Source organism: Peromyscus leucopus, chromosome X (assembly GCF_004664715.2).
Source record: "Peromyscus leucopus breed LL Stock chromosome X, UCI_PerLeu_2.1, whole genome shotgun sequence".
In the NCBI taxonomy this organism is placed as follows: domain Eukaryota; kingdom Metazoa; phylum Chordata; class Mammalia; order Rodentia; family Cricetidae; genus Peromyscus; species Peromyscus leucopus.
In genome coordinates, this window is record NC_051083.1 from 91,555,325 (window position 1) to 91,575,648 (window position 20,324).

Consider the following 20,324-nt stretch of genomic DNA (forward strand, 5'->3'; position numbering starts at 1 on the left):
AGCTTTCCTTTTCAAAGTTTCAAGGAAGCAACATTGATTGCTAGGAGAGAATTTAGCATTCAGGGATTGCTACATCTTACTCTCATAGCTCTGTAGCTGTCTCATAATTAGGAATGTTTCTATCACCATTTTTACTCTACACCATTCTGTTGGTTGAAGAAGAAAGTTGCTATGTATTGGCTTGATCTTGTTTCTCATTTTTAGGCAATGCCCTAAATGGAAAAGTCAATACTCTTGAAATATATAGATTATAAATGTTGTAAACAGCCAATAAAGCTATTTTCTTATTTCTCTGTTTCCACAGAAACTCCACATACTGCATGAAGGTGTCAATGTCCTTGACTGTTGCTGAGAATGAATCAGGCCTCTGCTACAATAGCAGAATCCGCTACTTAGAGAAATCTGAAGTTACTAAAAGAAAGGAAATCTCCTGCCCAGACATGGATGACTTTAAGAAGTCTGATCAGGAACCTGATGTTGTATGGTACAAGGTAATTCAGCATGGTGTCAAATAAACTTTAAAACAAACAAACAAACAAAAAAAACCTTAATAGCAGCCTTAGGAATGGACATTTTATTACCGGTTTTTAGTATTAAACAGTTTGCTGAGACAAATCAACAGATTTACAACAAAACAATTTAGAGGTGTGAGTCCTGTATGTCACTGATTTCTGTGGATTTCCATCAGCAGATGTCAGAAGCTATCCCAATTTCCCCAACTGCTAAAAAATAAAATTTCCACCCCAGCAAAGAAGAAGGGTAAAGATTTCAATAAAACATAAAACAAATTAGTTGATTGACATAGAGCTATTATGTACCATGAAGAAGAAAGGTCCATCATCATCAGTAGTAGCAGCTATGAAGGATGAGCACTGTTAGCATGATGTAGAATGTGAGCTACTACAGTGGAGGCAGAACTGACAAGAGGGCTGTGTGCTGCTCGTCTGAACAGTCAGAATTATGATTCGCCGGACATAAGCTATGTTCAGAGGTTTAATGGAAGAACATTAGATGAAGAGTATGTTTACTGAGGTAGAGGCAATATTGAGGGAACCAACAGGAGAGGAAGCTGTTACTTATTTCTCCTAAAGAGCAGTCATTGGAACCCAGCAAGAATGAAGGCAGGAAGACCTATAGAAGAGCATATGAAGGAGATAGACAAGAAAAGAGATGATAGAATAAGTAACACAGCCACTTGGACACTTGCCTGCATTTCTGAAGCTAGTTTACTATTAGAACACAGGGGAAAAAAAAGCAATAGGTAGAATTAGGCCTTCATGTGTACTAGACCTAGACTATATGCACAAAGGGCAGGCATAATAAGGAAGTAGAGAATAATTACACAACTATGAAATTCCTTCTTTCTCTCCCTCCTTCCCTTCCTCCCTCTTTGTTTCTTTGTTTCTTTCTTTTCTTTACTTTTTTCTTTTGATTTTTAGAGACAGTGTTTCTCTGTATAGCCCCAACTGTTGCAATAGCTCTGTAGACCAGGTTGACCTCAAACTCACAGAGATCTGCCTGCCTCTGCCTTCCAAATGCTAGGATTAAAGGTGTGTGCCACCACCGCCTGGCCCAAAACATTTTCTTGACCATAGCAGTTGCCACTTTATACAGATTTCTATATGATAGCTATAGGCAATCAAGTACATTTTTCACAGGTGATGTGGGCATTATTGGACCAAATTACATAAGAATCAAATTTGATGGTTTCTATAGGATTATGTGACCCTATTCTTCCTATGAAATCCTATACCTGAACATTTAGCTGCTAGTAAATTCTACATTTGGAAACCTGTTCATTTTCACACATGGAGATATTCCCCAACAGATACCAAGAGCATGTACTCAACTATGACTTCCACTCTTTCTTTTTTCTTAGCAGAGACAATATTATTACAAATAACATTTATTCCTTCAAGCAGACCAAATAATTTAATGGGACCTTTCATGCTATCATAAGCTTCCTTCATAGATCTTAAGTAATTGTTATATGCCATTCCCTATAATAAGCCTGTTCTCTACCTTATGTTATCTAAATATCAGTATAACTCTGTGTGGTGAGTACTTTATTTAATGAAGAGGAAAACAGGAGTGTAGAGAAACGAAATACTTCTAAACTTATAGAGCTCTGTGCTAAAGGCACTATAACTTGGAAGACCATTTTCCTAATTACTATGCTTTTCTACAGTGATTCAGTCTTGATGATTATGGACATTTCTGTAAGATGGACCATTGGTGCAGACCAACCGTGTGCCCCCAAAAGTAACAAAGAGTTCACTTCAATTTTATAGGAGCAAAGAGGGAGTTGACTTACCCCAGAGTTAGCAGCTGGAGGTAAAATCAAGATCAGTAGGCTCTTTGTATAGTAATTCACTCTATCTCATCCTCGTATCTTCTGCTAACTTCCTTCTTCCCCTTCCCTTATGTCTTTCAACATCTCTAGCCACTTACTCCTTGGGAAGTGCTATCCCTCACTCCCTTCTCCAAATGGACCAATATATTGAGAACAAAAGGATTTCTAAGCTCTGCCAGAATAATGTCTAAGATTTAGTTTATTAAATTTAAATTTATTTTAATTGATAGAAAAGCATAAAATTGTGCATATCATTTGGGTATTAATGCTTGTGTACATTTTGCAATATTTATATTAGGTTAAAGTATTCTTTCTCCTCAGACTCTTATAATTTGTTTGTGGTGAGAGCATTCAAAATCCTCTTTTAGTTATTTCAATATTTGGTTAATTATAGTAAATTAACTGTAAAATAACTGTATCACAAGTTATTCATCCTATATAAATGGGAATTCATGCAGTTATCCAGGATTGTCCCCTTTCCTCATCCCCTGCACGGTGAGTTCTACTCTCAACTTCTATGAGACAAACTTTTGCATTCCACATGTGAGATCATTTGGTACTGTCCTTCTGTGCCCAATTTACTTCAGTTAATCTAGTAATCTCTAGTTTTAGAATTGTTGTCACAAATGTTGGGATTCCCAACCCTTTCATGGTTAGTATTACACTGTATCTATATAACACAATTGTCTTTATTCCTTAGTTGGAGAATACCAGTATCTCCTCCTCCAGTTTTGCCTTCAGTACAATTTGCCTTTTTCTTTTGTTACACTAAATGCTTATTCTACAGATTAGCTCAATCCTTAAGACTACTATATAAATATCTTATCCCCATTTTGTGGAAGAAGGGTCTAGAGACTCAGATAGAAAAACTACTAGTGTGTGAGTGTGACTTTAATTTTGTGTATGATACTAAAGAACCTCTGAGATTAGAAGTATGTCGTTGGCCTGGTGGTGGTGTGCACACCTTTAATCTCAGCACTTGGGAGGCAGAGGCAGGGGGATCTCTGTGAGTTTGAAGCCAGTCTGATCTACAGAGTGATTTCCAGGACAGCTATGACTGTTACACAGAGAAACCCTGTCTAGAAAAAACAAAACAAACAACAAAAAAGAAGTATGTTGTTTACCATTGAGTCTCATATGAAGTTTCCCAGAAGATATTTTGAGGTATTGGAAAAAATGTTTCCTTTCTGAAGTCAATATTTTGGTACCTTACTCTGCACCTTTTCTAAGCCTGTGCATTCCCTACCTAGCAACCCAGGAAGAGACTTTTCTCTGGATAGAGAATCACTATATAATGTGGAGGCTGTATTTGTATAGTTCATACTGGGACAAATCCTAATTTTGATATGTCTAATGTCTTATTTCTAGTGTTTTGCAATGAAAACATATTTTTCACCATCCTCTGTAGCTATCTTTTCAAATATGCAATCTTAAATCTGGTTTCGATTCTGTTCATCTCTATTTTTTTAACCTTATCTCTGATACTATTACTCTCACTTTTTGTGAGTTTCTAAGATTGTGTGCAATATGTTGGTGGTGGTCCCTGGTGGCTATCATCCCCATCCAACCTGTAATCAAGAACGAAGTTTAGCTGGTATCACTGGGAATATATTCATAAAGATGGATGAGTAAGGCAAACCTCTCTATACATATAGTACAAGGGAAAAAAGTAAGTAGCTTACATGGCTTCTCTCTGAATCTCATTGGTCAACAGACAGAGGAGAAGAAAAGGACTACACTTCTATACATTCTGCCTGATACTAAATGAATGAAGGTCAGATGCTGGTATAGAACATTGGATGGCTTTTATTAACATTTTAGAATTGAGAGGCAGAATATCTTCTTTACTGAACAAAGGATAACATTTAATACCCCCTCATTCACACAGTATTAACAAAAGTATCAAACCTCTTTATTTGATATTTTTGCTTCAATTTTCTTACTTTAATTTTCATTTGAATATATTAGTTATATGTGATTGGTTCCATTATACCTTTTGCACACATGTATAGAATACGTTTTTGCTAGCCTCCTCCATTATCCTCTTTTGCTCCACTTATCATCCCCAGCAAGTCCTACTTTTCATTTATCCAATTTCTGAATGAAAGAGTCCTCTAGCTTTTCTAGAACACCAACAGTGCAAACACAAAAATGTACTTTGACATGCAATGTTCTAGTTTGACCAGTTGCCTCAATTGGTACCCTGATGTTAAGGAGGTAACGGATAGCAATTTGAATTTTCCTTATTTTTGCTCTGCCTGTCTAATTATGAATGTTTGCCATTAGTTTTAATTGATACTGACAGAGAATAAATGAATTAATACTCATTAATTTATTCATTCAGTGGCTCATTGGTTCAATGATTACTTTCTAGATACCAACCTTGGTGAGACACTATACTAAGAACTGGGAATGGTGTAATGACCAACGTAAACACATTTCCCCATTGCCCTGGAGGTAATATGTGAATAACCTGGCTCATCTCAACTCTCTAGGAAGTATCTGCTTCAATTAAAACTTGAAAAACTAGCTTCTACTTGTGATTAATAACATCTTTGTATTGAGTAAAGGGAAATACACTGTTTTTCACCAAAAGAAAAAACTTTAAAGATTATTTAATAGTTTCTCAACATGTTATAGACAACACAGCCTTTTATATGATATAATATACTAAGAAAGTGATAATATGGTAGAGAGAAGTGAGATGATGACCTGACCTGAGTGTGTGAGCTGCTCCACGTTCCTTCTGACTGATTTAGGGCTGAAAACCAGAAGATTGACATATATATATATATATATATATATATCCCTGCAAAGCAACCCAAAGTGCTGTGGCTCATTGGTTTATAAACTTTCATTTATTTTCTCATAATGATAGCAGAGTAACTCAGTTTTGGCTGTCCTGTCAATTCAAGGTGTCAAGTGATAGGACTATATCTCCTATATTTGAACTCTAATAACTAGATAAAATACATGAAGTTACTAATTGGTGGTTGTTATCTGACTTTATAAAGACAAAGAATGTGATATTACTTATAGAGGGTCACTCAGCTAATCAGTGGCCAACTGGGTTCAAATCCTGAACTTAAAATCAACAATAAATATTCTCATAACATCATGACGATTACTCCACTGAATTCTATGCAAGTCACACTTGCATCACAAACACAACTAGAAGTATCTGTCATAATTATTGCACCAGAAACAAATCCTACTATGTTTCTTCAAGATTCTGTAGTGATGCCGGGTGGTGGTGGTGGCGATGGTGGCGGTGGTGGTGGCACCAGCGGCAGAGGCACATACCTTTAATCCTAGCACTCAGGAGGCAGAGCCAGGTGGATCTCTGTGAGTTCGAGACCAGCCTGTGCTACAGAGTGAGTTCCAAGAAAGGCACAAACCACACAGAGAAACCCTGTCTTGAAAAACCAATAACAATAATAATAATAATTATTATTATTCAGTAGTGACTATGGTTGTCCAAACAGACTGAAATGAACCAGGATGACAACTTTTTGTTGTTGTTTTTCAAAATGAAAGTGGAAGCAAACAGCAGGAATTATGTTATAGGGACCTTACAGCTTTTCCAAGACAACTTTTTATACAAGAGGAAACTGAAGACAAAAGAACAAAATTACTTGCTTAAATGTAATAAAAATCTATTTTTTATATTTTCCAAGTATTTCACAAAGCTCAAAGAGCAGTGGAAAGAAATAAATGTGTGTATGTCCCCATGTGTTTATGTTGGTCATCACTAAGATGTCAACATTTGAAATGCTACAAATCTGAAACATTTTGAAGAATGATGCCACAGTGAAAAAATTCACACAATCTTTACTTCATGTGTGGAGCCACTAAATACTGTGTAAAACTGTCTTGATACTGTGCACAAGTACTTATCTTTAGTTTCTATCTCCAAAACTGCCTATTAGGTCAACATTTCAGAATCTAAAATAATCTGAAATCCAAAGCACTTCTCATATGTATTTTGAATAAGGAATATTTAATCTATGTGTGAGAGTTTGTGTGCTTAAAAACACATCAACTTGACAAACCAAGCAATGCACAGGTCCATAAAGTCATTTGTGTCTGTCTTTTCCACCATGTTTTAACCATTTCAGCTAACTTATATCATTAGCACATTGCATTCTTTTATAATCTGTCCTCCATTTACCCTTCCTTCTCTCTCTCTCTTTTCCTCTCTCAATATGTATAAACATTCCATAAACTCACAACATACATATTCTCTCTCTAAGGCATATTTACTTGCATACCTACACAGACATATGTTTTCTTTCTTCTCATTTTTATAAAAATAATAGCATGTTGTATATACTAGTCTTCAGAACACTGCATTACATATAAACAAGAACATCTTCCTACAGTGATATTTTTTGGCCTAATTATTTTTCTACTACTGAGGATTGAACTTAGGACCCCACATATATTAAGCACATGCAATATCACTGAGCTACATGCACAGGCCCAGATCTAATTTATTTTTTTAATGCTTCATAGGATGGAGTTACCTTATTTATTCAACCTTATTTATTGTGGATTTTAAAAGAAGCTTTATTTTTATTAATCAAATAGTTTTAATATTTATTCTTATAAACATGAATATCTTTTTGCCCTGACATACAAGATAGAAATGCTCTCTATTGCTACTATTATTCAATATTATTTTTAATTTATAACTGATACAATAATAAACTTAAATAAAATGTGCCGTATAAATATAATAAAATAAAGAGATAAAAATATCTTAAAATTTTATTTCATACCTAGATATCACAAGGAATGCAACAATAACAATAGAAAATAAAATAATTCAATAAGATAGATCACTAAAATATTTAATTATGTTTTCTTTTTACCAGCAATTACAAGCTTGCTTGCTTTATTTATTTATTATAACTAAATAACATTTCTTTTCATTTATTTTACATGCCAACCACAGTTTCCCATCCCTTCTCTACTCCCAGTCCCCCCTTGTCATCTAACCCCCACTTACACTCCTCCTCTGTCTCCATTCAGAAAGGGGAAGGCCTCCCATGGGCTTGAGCAAAGCATGGGACATCGAGTGGAGGCAGGACTCAGCTTCGTGCCCTTGCCTCAAGACTGGACAAGGTAATCGATCACGGAGAAGAGATTCCCAAAAGCCAGGGACAGGTCCTGATCTCACTGCTATGAGCCTTACAAATAGACCAAACTCCACAGCTGTCACACACATGCAGAGGGCCTAGGTTGGTCCAGAGTCCGAGAGCTCCCACAAACTCAGATCAGCTGTCTCTGTGTTTTCCCCCATCATGATCACCCTGGCTAATACAATCCCTCTCCTGTTTCTTATAGGTACAGGTGTTGATTCTTGTGATATCTTTGTTGGATAAGCCTCCTTTTCTTTTATTGTCTGTTTCCTTTATTGTCTTTTGGACTAAATGGCCAAGGGTTCTGATGGTTGGCTGGTCCTCAGGTGCTGTATGGTTGCCTCAGCTAAGGTTTGTGTTGGATTGGGTGGCTAAATGCAATGTATCTTCCAGTTCTTCTGGCTCATATGAACTTTACTTGTGTCTATGGAGTCTGTCCTTCCTACTGGTGTGGGTTGTGCCTGTGCCAATGGAGAATGTTCTTCCAGCTGGTGTAGGTGTTCCTGGTGCCTATAGAGTCCCCTGTTCTTCCTACTAGTGTAGGTGGTACTTGTGCCTGTTCTTCCAACTGAAGTAGGTGGTACTTGTATAAGTGCTGCTGATGCTGTGATGGATGGTTGGCCAAGGGAAGGATGATGGGGTTGGTGAATTTGGGGGGTGGCGTGGGTTGTAGAGGTTACAGAGTCCAAGGGTGTTGGTGCAGCATGCCTGCGGGTCTGTCACCTGTTGGCCGACTGCTGGGTATGGCTCACAAGTTATATTTATAATAGAGAAAAATAGAAGTACCACATTTACAACAATGACAAACTGTAAGACACTAAAAATTTTTAGTAATTATTAGAAGAGATCTAAATAACGTTATTTTATGAAAAATATGAACTCTGACCTAACACAAGGTAAAGCTTATTTCTCCATGGAAAACCATTACAATTTAATGTAACAAAATTAAGAATTTTGAAACTGGAAAACACAATTATACAGTTTTTAGACTCACATGGATGAACAGATATATCCAAACTGTCAAAAAAATACTAGGAAATAAAAGGAGGTTGATTGGGTCAGATACTAACAAATATTGCAAAACAGCATCAACTAGAATAAGATGAAGGGAAGATCTTAACACTCAGGAGACAGAGACAGGAGGATCTCTTTAAGCAAGTCCAGCTTGCTTTCCTCTGTAAGTTTTATGACAGCTAGAGATACATAGAGAGACCTTGTCTCAATAGAAAGGAAGAAAGAATTTTTTTCTTCTGGTCCAGTTTAGGCAACCATATTGTTGAGATTTCCTGGGTACAGTTTCCCTATCATATATGGAAGACACTATCTCCATTTAGGGTTGAACACCCATGGAAAGCTCAACATTTTGACATGTAGTGTTTTTCTGTAAAGGTCTCTGTCTGCTGCACGAAGAAGCTTCCTTGATGAGGACTGGTAGCTACACTTATCCGTTAAAATGACATTACCAAGTGACATACCAACAGGGATGGAAGAAATTACACAAGGCCTCAGTGCCAGATGAAGAGCTATAGGCAATTTCGCCTGCCAAAAGAGGGAGAATTAGTCTTCCCCAGGGACAAGCACCCTGATAGGTTATACAATACCAGTCAATCAGATCTAAATATGTATACATACGAGCAACATCAAACGGACTTAGCAAGATTATATATTAAGTAAGACGCCATAAATTTGAGAAGTTTTTTTTTTGGGGGGGGATGGGAGGAGTTGGAGAGAGGATGGGGAGAGTGAAATGGTAAAATAGAATACACATGTCTGAGACCCTACCAAATTAAAAAAAATTCAAATGAATAATAAAGATTTAATTTTATATCTCCAAATAATAGTTTAGCAATGATCATATATAAATGTCATCATTCATGTGAATGAGCTAAAAGTTGAATTTAGATTCACCTGTGACTATTTTCTTAAAGGCTAAAATGATCATTTAGAGACCTCATTCGTTACATGACAACCCAAAGGACAACCACTTTTTTTTGATAATAAAATCGCTAGCTAAAATGCTTGACAATGTTGAATAACTATTGAAAATGCAATAAATCTATACATCTTATAGCCATAAAAGTATTCCACCCTGAACTTATTAATTGTGTATTGATTACTTTTAAAGATACTTTTATTGTGAAGAATGAACTGTTTTGACCATTTACCAGTTGAGGAACACTTGTGGTATTGTCCCTTTTTTTTTTTTTTTTTTTTTTTTTTTTTGTAACTGCCAATAAAGCTATTGCAGGATTTGGTTTAGATTTTATATTTTGTTTTTTCTAAACTATCTTTTTTAATTTTTAAGATTATAATTATATCATTTCCCCTTTCCCTTTCCTCCCTCTAAACCCACCCATATACATTCTTTGCATTCTCTCTCTCTCTCTCTCTCTCTCTCTCTCTCTCTCTGTCTCTCTGTCTCTCTCTCTCTCTCTCTCTCTCTCTCTCTCTCTCTCTCTCTCTCTCTCTCTCTCTCTTCTTTTGTTTTTTGAAACAGGGTTTCTCTGTGTAGCTTTGTGCCTTTCCTGGAACTCACTTGGTAGCCCAGGCTGGCCTTGAACTCACAGAGATCGGCCTGGCTCTGCCTCCTGAGTGCTGGGATTAAAGGCTTGTGCCACTGCCACATGGCCTTCTTGGCTCTCTTCTTTCAAAGTCATTGACTATTTTTCTTCAATCACTGTTATAGAACGCCCCCCCCCCCAACACACACATGCCTCACTGTGTATGTGGCATCGCTGTGTGTGTTTGTATTTTTTTTTTTTTTTTTTTTTACTATGAATGACACTTTACTCAGTCATTTTCTTCACAACTGAAACTCCGGGAATTCAAAATTAACATCTTTGCCTGTGAGCTTCTTATACACACCAGAAAAAGTTTCAACCTTGTGCTCCAAGTTGTTCTGCTGGGCTTTGTCTAAATGAACCTTTATGAGCCGGCTGCCATCCAGTTTCACGCAGATCCTGTTCCCCACAATCTCACTTGGGAAGACCAAGTCCTCGAGGATGGCATCGTGCACTGCAGTGAGGGTGCGGCTTCTGGGGTGCTTCTGCTTATTTTTGTGTGGCTTTTCTGAGTTGGCTTGGGCAGAATCCTCCTCTGAGCAATGAAGACCACGTGTTTCCCACTGAACTTTTTCTCCAATTCACGAACCAGCCAGACTTGGATTTTCTGAAAAGACTTCAGCTGAGGAACTGGTACAAAAAGTTATGATAGCTTTCCGGCCACCACCAACTTCAATTTCCTTGGCCGCGGTGATGTTCAGTTCCTGCAACTGTGCCTTGAGATCGGAGTTCATCTCCAGCTCGAGCAGTGCCTGGGAGATGCCAGACTCGAACTCGTCCGGCTTCTCGCCATTGGGCTTCACAATCTTGGCGCTTGAGCTGAACATGGCTAGTCCCTGACAGAGTGCCGGCTTCGAAAGAGCTTTTTTTTTTTTTTTTTTTTTTTTTTTTTTTTTTTTTTGGTTTTTCGAGACACGGTTTCTCTGTGTAGCTTTGTGCCTTTCCTGGAACTCACTTGGTAGCCCAGGCTGGCCTCAAACTCATAGAGATCTGCCTGGCTCTGCCTCCCGAGTGCTGAGATTAAAGGCCTGCACCACCACCACCTGGTGTATTCTTTTTTTTAAATTAAGAAATTTTTTATTCATTTTATATACCAACCACGGATCACCCTCTCCTCCCTCCTCCTGCCCCCCATCCTCCTTCCCCCAACCCATCCCCCCATTCCCTCTTCCAGCAAGGTAAGGTCTCCCATGGGGAGTCAGCAGAGTCTAGTACATTCAGTTGAGGAAGGTCCAAGCCCCTCCCCAAGGTGTCCCACCATAGGTAATGGGCTCCAAAAAGCCAGCTCATGTATTCTTAAATACATAAATACAGCATGCTCAGTCTATATAATGTTTCTTGTATGTATGTTTTTTCAAGGATGACTTTTGAATATTGGATAACCAATTGGTATGCTCTTCCCAGGGGAGGAGTTTTTCTTCCACTCAGTATTCCTTAGTTTTGTATAGGTTTTTGGGTGTGTGTGTAGAGTTGAGGACTCATGGCCTTTATCCTGTCCACTTTATCATGTCTGTTGATGTAGTCCTTGTTCAGTTCATGTTTAGGTAGCCATGTTGGTGGAACTTTGTAGGTGTAGTTCCTTTGACACTTCCAGGAGATATAGTATTGTAGAAAATTCCCTATCCTCTGGCTCTTACAATCTTTCTGCCCCCTTTTCTGCAATGACCCCTGAGCCTTAGTTGCAGGAGTTTTATTATAGATATGTCAGTTGGGACTGGGCTCCACATCTCTGCATTTCGTTATGCTATGGTTTTTCTATAATATTCTCTGTCTATTGCAAAGAGAACTTTCCTTGATGAGGGGTGAGGACTATACTTATCAGTGGGTATAAAGACAAATATTTAAATATAGTTAGGGATTATGCTGGTTTAGTAACATAGACATTATTTCTGTTCTACTGTTTGGTTTCTACTATTTTTTTTGATTCTTTTCAAAACTTTCCATTTCCCTGCTCACATTACCTCTTTGTTCTTACATGTTGCCAGTTTTCCACTAGAATTATAAATATATTTTAAATAGGTTTGCCATTTATCATATTTATTTTACTCCATGGCTTGTGAAAGATAAAATATCTGATGTATCAATCTGATTATGATACTGCTCTCCAGAACTTTTTTTTGTACTTTTGTGTGTCTTGTAATTTTTATTTAATAACTTAATATACCACCTTGTAAAAGAAACTGAGTTTAGTAAGCATTTACAATAAGGGCTTTACATTTTTCTGGCTAACAGTCTTTGTGTATTGCTCATTGTAATTGTGATTCTAGCATCTAAAATATTGTGTATTTGTTTTGATGAATCACTTGTCTGGATTTTGCAAGAAGATTTTTCAAAATAAGACCTAGTCATGCCTTTACTTCAGACATAATCCTGTATTATTCTTCAGTTGTTTTTAAATTATGTTTATTTATCTGTGTGTGTGGCTGCATACAGTTGCCATAGCACATGTGTAGAGACCAGAGGATGACATGTGGAAGATGATTCTCTTCTTTCTACCATATAGATCCTTAGGATTGCACTCAGGTCGACAGGCTTGGTGGCAATTATCTTTACATGATCTGAATGGCCCTACAATTCTGAATTATTATATAGGATCCTTAGTGTTTGCCAGTATAGTATAAGCTAGGGAAGCATTCTGTGCTTTTATGATTAGATCTCAGCATTTTAGTGAGCCTTGTTTCTAGGCAGATACCTATGGTCTTTATTCTTATCTTTCACTATCAAGGAAGGCAGTGAATTTTGAATTCTTCCAACAATTCAAAGGCTAGGGGGAGATAGAGTGTTTAAATAGTTACTCTCTCCAGTTATTGTTCCCTAAGAGCTATGATTGCCATTCCAGTGTGTGGGGTGGATGTTGCCTCCATGACATCAACTATCTGAAGATTCTGAGAACTGTTTAGCTTCAGTTGGTTTAGCTGTATTCTTTTTGTAAGAATGATAGTGATGGCTTTAAACCCCTTTTCATGACAGACTGAAAAAAATGGCACCAGCTCTAGAATTATAACCACTTAAAATGTTGTTTCTAGAGTCCTCTAGAAATGCTAGTCACATTAATTCTCAATAATTGATGGATAATTTGATAAGAGACTACTGAGTCAACAGAAATTGAATAAGAGTTAGTATTTATTGCACAAATTTAACATGCAATATGTTATAATACAGGGCCTTTATATGCATTGCCTCATTTAATCTTTATTATCTCAATAAATATTGTTACCCCCACTTTTTAAAAGATAGTTGCAGCAACTAACTGCTCAGAAACATAAAACTGGTATTCTTATTCAAGTGTTCAAATTTATGACTATGGGATATTAATATCAACATTACGATTAAAGGTATGATTGGAAAGTTAGAACTTGGGAGGGAAAGGACAAATTGGAGCAAGGTATTCTAGCATTTTGGGTTAGGGTAGAGGTATAGCTGATAAAATTGAGGTTCATTCCCAATTTGTACTTACGGTTTTAGCCATCTATTCTATCTTCATATTACAGAAAATGTGAGTTCCCTAAAGACCATTCAACAGATGCATAAATGCCTCAAGGGATAGTACACAGTACAGGTGAAAGGAGAGAGGTCATCCTAAGGGTGTGGGTTTTAGGTATTCAGATATAAGGGATTTGAGAATCAGAAGTTACTGTTTGGCCTTTGTCCATACAGCTGCTTGGTGATTAATCCTCAGAATCAGGTGAAATATTTAAATCAACCATCGTGATCTTCTGGCCATGAGGAATGAATTGTATGTTCCAAATGGCAGTAAATTAACCATGACCACCATAACAAATGGATTACAAAATTTTCATGGGTATGAGGATGATATCACATAAGTGGATTATGAGTACAGTGGCGAATATTTCAAAACAAAACCTCCAAGATCCAAATGAGTCAGCCAACGGGTTATTTCAAGAGACTATGTCAATAAATGTCTCTTTTGTGCATTCAACTCTCCCAATGCAGCAACTGCTTGCATGGGGTAACTGTATCCAAAGGAGGGCAAAAGGGAAAGAAACTGGGATTTATAGACTGGTATTACATTGATTGTGCAAGGATATCTTACAAAAACCTGCTCCATGAAGCTGGATGGTAAAGAACTAGAGGTAGACAACTTTTATAAGGCTGACCCTTAGCAATATCTTCAAATTGATGCAGTTTATTTCAATAGCAGTAGGGCCAATAATAGGAGGGTAAGTAAACCATGTAAATATTTATAATTTTTATGTATTTGCTTTTTTGGTGGTTTTACTAACTATTGTTAGAAGCACAGCTATCCTGAGACTTGATCTGTGCACTTAAAACTTTTTTACTCAATGGTCTGTCATAATAAACCAGGGATGAGACAGTGAAATGTGGCAATATGACATGTCCACTAGACAAGTAGTGAACAGAAGTGGTGTAGTGACATCATTAAGTTCAACAACCAGTATCCTAGAGAAGAAATATTTCAAATAAGTAGAATCAAAGCCTAGAAAACATCTGTAATTTTATATGCCACTAAGGTAACAGTTTAGATAGCAGATAGATGGGAGCAGACAGGAAGTCATCCATGTGTGATGATGGTAAAAATACTTTCTATAGGCTGCTTCGATCAAAATACAGTTCCTCCATCTACCTGCTAAGATTAGTTTTAGAGTGCCCTCTTAAAAGTTGTGCTTTCTCAGGCAGCTAAAGCATTATTTTGCTGGCAGATAGTTAACCAATTAGTATTACCAAAAGGATTTACTTTTATCTGATTAGCCTAGTAGCAACACAGCTTATTAAACAGAACAAGAGGTTCTAGAGAGATATGATCCAGGATTGGGAATGTTTAGAAATGGAAAACATTCTTTGTGCTGGATGACAACTTTACAGGGTACGGCTGCCTAAGACTGTGATGGATAAAAACCCTGCTTTAAAAAAAAGTGAAAAAGAAAACAACAAAAACCCCCAAACACCAAAACAACAACAACAACAAAAACAAACAAACAAACCCTGCCTTTGGGGCATGGCAAATCCGATGGTATTTAATATGATATTGTCCCCATAATAGAAAAAGTGGAATTGAGACTTAAAGAAATTGGGTAAACCCTGAATTTCAACCTAGAGATATTTTCATCCAAGCCTAGTTTTCGTTTTCATCTTTACCACATGTCCTACAGAGGAATGAAGACAACCTAAGGACATTTTCACAAGCTGCACTTTTACAAACAGACAAACCTACTTCCACTGGATAGGTCTAAGTGACAAGTTAGAAAGTACATGAGACTGTCTACATTTATCTCAACGGACATGCAAAGATTCTAGCCTGTTCATCTCCTCTATATATTTTTTTGTTTTTACTTCCTGTATTTGTGGGGGAGGGGTCTGTGATCAGTGATTTAAAATTAGTTATAACTAATTACATATGGATTTTCTCCAAAATGACATTAGAAAATGAGGCCATTTATCTTTGAATAAAGTAAGTGTGTGGGCTTTTGCCTGCCCCCACCACCTCTATGTGAGAGCGCAGCAGCTCAACTTTCATTTTCCTTTCCTCTCAAAATGCCCAGAGGGACCATATTTTTGTTTAATGACCTTCAGAATGATTCTTTAGAAATCTGAGGCTATCAGTGTTGGAAGCAATGCGAACATAATTGTGGATTATTGTTGTATGACGTTAGTGGCAGCTGGGCTGGTTTTTTTCCTCTCTGTTTAGACTTTTCTTCATTTTCCCAGAAACCTTATATCCCAAGGTTTAGCTCAGAAGCAAATCTCATATAGGTGATAAACCTTGCCAGACATGGTATGTAATATAATTTCAGACAGACTCTTAACTGTTCTTCAGAAAGACCCCAGAGAGTGAAGCAGTCTTATATCTAGATGTCCTCCATTGTATAACTTTTATTTACGCTCTGAAAATGTGTTTGGATAGCTATACTGGACACATCTCTTGAATATTATACCTATGAACTTAAATGCCAATTTTTGTGCTTTGTTGCCAAATCTCCTGCTAACAGGAAGAAAAAGTTACAGTGAAAAACTAATAAATGGGTACTTGCTCTCACAAATAATTTATAAACATTTACAGACACTCACAGCTGGGGATTGAGAGTCAACAGATTCCAAGGTTTTGTGAGTGCTTGAAATATGTATATGGAATGTAGGGGTAAGGAAGAGTAGATGCAGATGTTACATTCACTATAGTGGATAAAATGAAAAAGTTCTTTCAACTGTTGTCCACATAATCTGCTTTGTAATTGATTTTATTATTGTCTCAACTTACAGACTCAGAATCTAGATGACAAAATAATTTTATCTTAACTGTTCAGTATTCCCTTATAGCTACCTGCTATTCTTCCACTGATGTTTGTACAATGTCTGGCTGGTTGAAAAATTCCAGTTGGCCATAGAGAGACTTGGGACAATATATAAAAGTTGTTTGAGAAAATTCCCAAACCAAAGCTTCCTGCCAGAACAGTCTTGTACATTTGGTTGCCACATACTTGTCCCTGACAGGGAAAGTATTATACATTCCTTTCTTGAGAAGTCCAAAGTAGTAGCAAGACTGCCCCACTTTCCCATCAGAAGAAAATAAAAATTTGCTTCAAAATATTTTTTTTCTCTCATCACGTATCAATAAACTCACAAAGTAAGTAGTTGATTTCTCTATGCTGTTACTATTACAAAATGCATCCTCATTTCATTTGCTATATATCTTAGATTCCCTCCTCTCACTTTTGTCCACAAGGAAGGAGATTTTGAGATATCAATATTAAGGTTTTTGTTTGTTTATTTTTGTTTTTTTACAACAGAAAATATTTAATGAAATACTTATAAACTTCACTAATAATGTAAAAAGCCTGTTATAAACCATCAGTGAAGCTTCACATTCTGATCAAATTATGGTCCATGGCCAAATGAAATATAGTCCCTGAAGACTCTTAGGAAAAATGCATATCAGTTAAAAAAAAACAGGGAATTAAAATAATATCTAGCAACTTTTAACGTTACTCTATGTGACTCTTGCAATTTGGGAGATTGTATGGTTTTCAGTTTTTGCTTAATACCTTTGAACTCCTCTTGCTTTTGGAGTCAGGTTTTTAAAATAGCTCTTGGCGTTGTAACTAATGATATTTGAACTGGACTCAATAGTATGCATTTATGATATTGCCTGAACATTGTTTAAACTTCTTAGTTACACATTTGGAAGACTATGTGGAAGAATACAACAATGCAATTTTACCTTGCCAATTCTAAGATTTAGCAGTGCGAATATTCATTTTTCACTAACTTACAAATATTTTCCCTGCAGGAATGCAAGCCAAAAATGTGGAGAAGCATCATAATACAAAAAGGAAATGCTCTTCTCATTCAGGAAGTTCAAGAAGAAGATGGTGGAAATTACACATGTGAACTTAAATATGAAGGAAAACTTGTAAGACGAACAACAGAACTGAAAGTTACAGGTAGGAGTTGGTTCTACCAAAGTGTGACAAATGCAATTTAAGTTTTGTTCAAAGAGATAACTTCCCATGAATTTAGAATTGGCAGCAAATCAAGCTGTTGGAAATATCACTATTAATAAGTTGCACTGAACTAAAGATATATGTGGAACATATGTGATTAGAAGTCAAGAGCTCTTTGGCTGCCTGTGTGTTCTCTCCTGTTATGAATCACTTTTAATTCTTCAGCCTGCCACTGATAGTGTAGAACTCTGAAGTGATATGCTGGAACCATTCTCAGATGCTGCCTTAACTCATGTGTGGAATCCCCATGGGGTTCCATTGGGATTTTGGAATGAAATCTGTTGAATTGCATTTACACACAATTATTATAAATTGGAATTCTTAGATAGAGGAACTCCAAGTAAAAATAAGAACAAATAAGTAGGAGTCTATAGGAGTATAAGACACAAACTCAGAATATTCTTACCTGATAGAAAAACTTCCTATGTTGCTGAAAATTAATTACTAAATGTCTGCAAATCTTGGTTAATTTACCTGTTGGATGTTCCTTACCTAAAATTCTTGGGACCAGAAGTGACTCATAGTTGATTTTTTTTTTAAATTTTTGGATAATTACACATGCATAATGAAGCAGCTTGGAGATGAAACTTGAGTAGAAATGTAAAATATATTTATGTTATATATATAATTACTTATTTTAAATAAATATATCTATGTTATATAAATACGAATATAGATAACCTGTAGGTAATTTTAGACAGCATTTTCTTATGATCCATTACATGATATCAGGTGTGGACTGATATCATGTCATCAACTTGCCACTCAATAAGTTTTGAATTTTGTACCATTGAGGACTTGGCATTCAGAATTTGCATTAATTGACTTAAACGTAGTGTGCTTAAACATTACCTATTTAATTATCAAATGTTGGTATCATCCAGTTGACTAATTATGACATACACTGGCTAATGTTATTTTTCATCAACTACTTTTGTTTTTCTCTGCCTGATCTTTTAGGGATAGTATTAAAATCAGATGACTTGATAGTTTCTGAATTCAGACATATAACTCATATGTTCAGGTAAATTTTTGATCCCTAAGATTCAATTCACTAGTTCACATTCTGTCTTAATTAGTGACCGTTTTATTTCCTAGGTTCAATTTGCAGAGCACCTTCTGTGAAAGCTTAAATAATTCCTTGGATTAGGATTGTATGTTCTTTCTCTGTGTGAGTTTTCAAAGTAACTACCATGTTAGAGTAATCCTAAGTAGCAAAGATCTGTTTTTGATTAGTTTCTGAATTCTTCAATGTGAATTAAGCTTCCATGACACATTCATGGCAGAAAATTCAGTTGCAGACATATCATTAATAAGTGACCTGACCATACACAAGGCATGGTCACTTTGACCATAACCACAGATTCTTATCAGAGTCATACTAACTCTTTTCTTTGGTAATCATTTATTAAACTTTATGACATTATAGTATTTGGCTTGGTTCTAAGCTTAATTATAATAAACCAAGCACCAAGTCTCCTTTACAGTCTCATCTAATGGATTTTGCTGAGAACAATTTGTGTCTTTACTTTCATTCCAGATCCTGGAAAAGCACAGCTAGTGTTGCTTATTTTGTACATTTATATCACTTTAATTTGCATGTGCCAAAGTTTTGAATAACTAAACTATGGGTCTAGTATTTCATTAGTTACCATGCAGAGGTTTTCAAAAGTTAATATGTATCAGAGTCATGTGGAAGGACCCAGGAAAGTAAATATGAGAATCTTTAAATCCAGATTTCTAGACTCATCCACAGATTTTAATTTAGTACATCAGTAGCACAATTTGCCTTTTTTGTTGAGGCAATTCTGTTTCACACTTTTCAAGGAGCAAGGATGCTTTGAAACACACAGGAAGAGACAATGGCCGTTAAAATAAAGGTCAAAGTAGGTTTGATTTCCTTGGGAGAATGTTACAGTTCACATACATAGTACAAATATATTCTCACAGGTCCCAAATCACTTCCTTTCTTTTTTTTTTTTTTTTTTTTTTTGGTTTTTTTTGAGACAGGGTTTCTCTGTGTAGCTTTGCGCCTTTCCTGGAGCTCACTTGGTAGCCCAGGCTGGCCTCAAACTCACAGAGATCTGCCTGGCTCTGCCTCCCCAGTGCTGGGATTAAAGGCGTGTGCCACCACTGCCCCGCAACTTCCTTTCAACTCCTAAAAGTGATCATGACAACTCAGGTGGTTGGTTACCAAGGGAAACATGGCAAGGGAATGTGTCGACAAAGCAACCCCAATCAATGAAAGCAGTTATTTATTCACTTAAAAATACTATGTGCAACAGATCAAAAAATGAGCTGAGAGCCAGAAAAATCATTGAGAATTTCTTTCACTATTATTTCCAGGTCAGTAAGTAATAATCAGTCATATGAAAAGATAAACACATTCATATTTACTTAAAGAGTTTAAATGTTATTTTTAATGTAGAAACAAAATGGCTTCTAGATAGAGAAACTCAAGTTACTACATAGAAGCTGATTCTTTTTTGTAGTATTATATACTTTGTACATTCAGTGTTATGAGAGTAATTACAATGGTTTTGTTCTCATCATTCAAAATCCAAGGCTGGCATCACATTAAATGCTACTCAAACTTGTTTAGAATCTAGTAGCACAAAGACATGGGAAAGCAATTTTAATATGGAAATAATAGTATTTGTTAATTATAAAATCATGTAGACTAAGGTAAGATGGTGTGTTGCAAGTATACATGTTTTATAAAATTATCATTTTTAAAAGGCTGTTTTCCAACTGTTGTTTTTAAATTCATGAATCTAAGAAACATGTC

General features: G+C 36.2%; 1 protein-coding gene and 1 pseudogene across 1 annotated transcript in view; one reads left to right on the top strand and one right to left on the bottom strand.

The window, feature by feature from the left end:
* Positions 1 to 20,324, top strand: part of Il1rapl2 (interleukin 1 receptor accessory protein like 2) — a 1,202,523-nt gene that overhangs the window by 653,014 nt on the left and 529,185 nt on the right. Inside the window, exons 4-5 of the mRNA XM_028894663.2 lie at positions 305 to 491; positions 17,323 to 17,476. Coding sequence (XP_028750496.1) covers positions 305 to 491; positions 17,323 to 17,476 — 341 coding nt within the window. The remainder of the gene's footprint in view (positions 1 to 304; positions 492 to 17,322; positions 17,477 to 20,324) is intronic.
* LOC114710490 lies at positions 10,260 to 10,889 on the bottom strand (annotated as a pseudogene).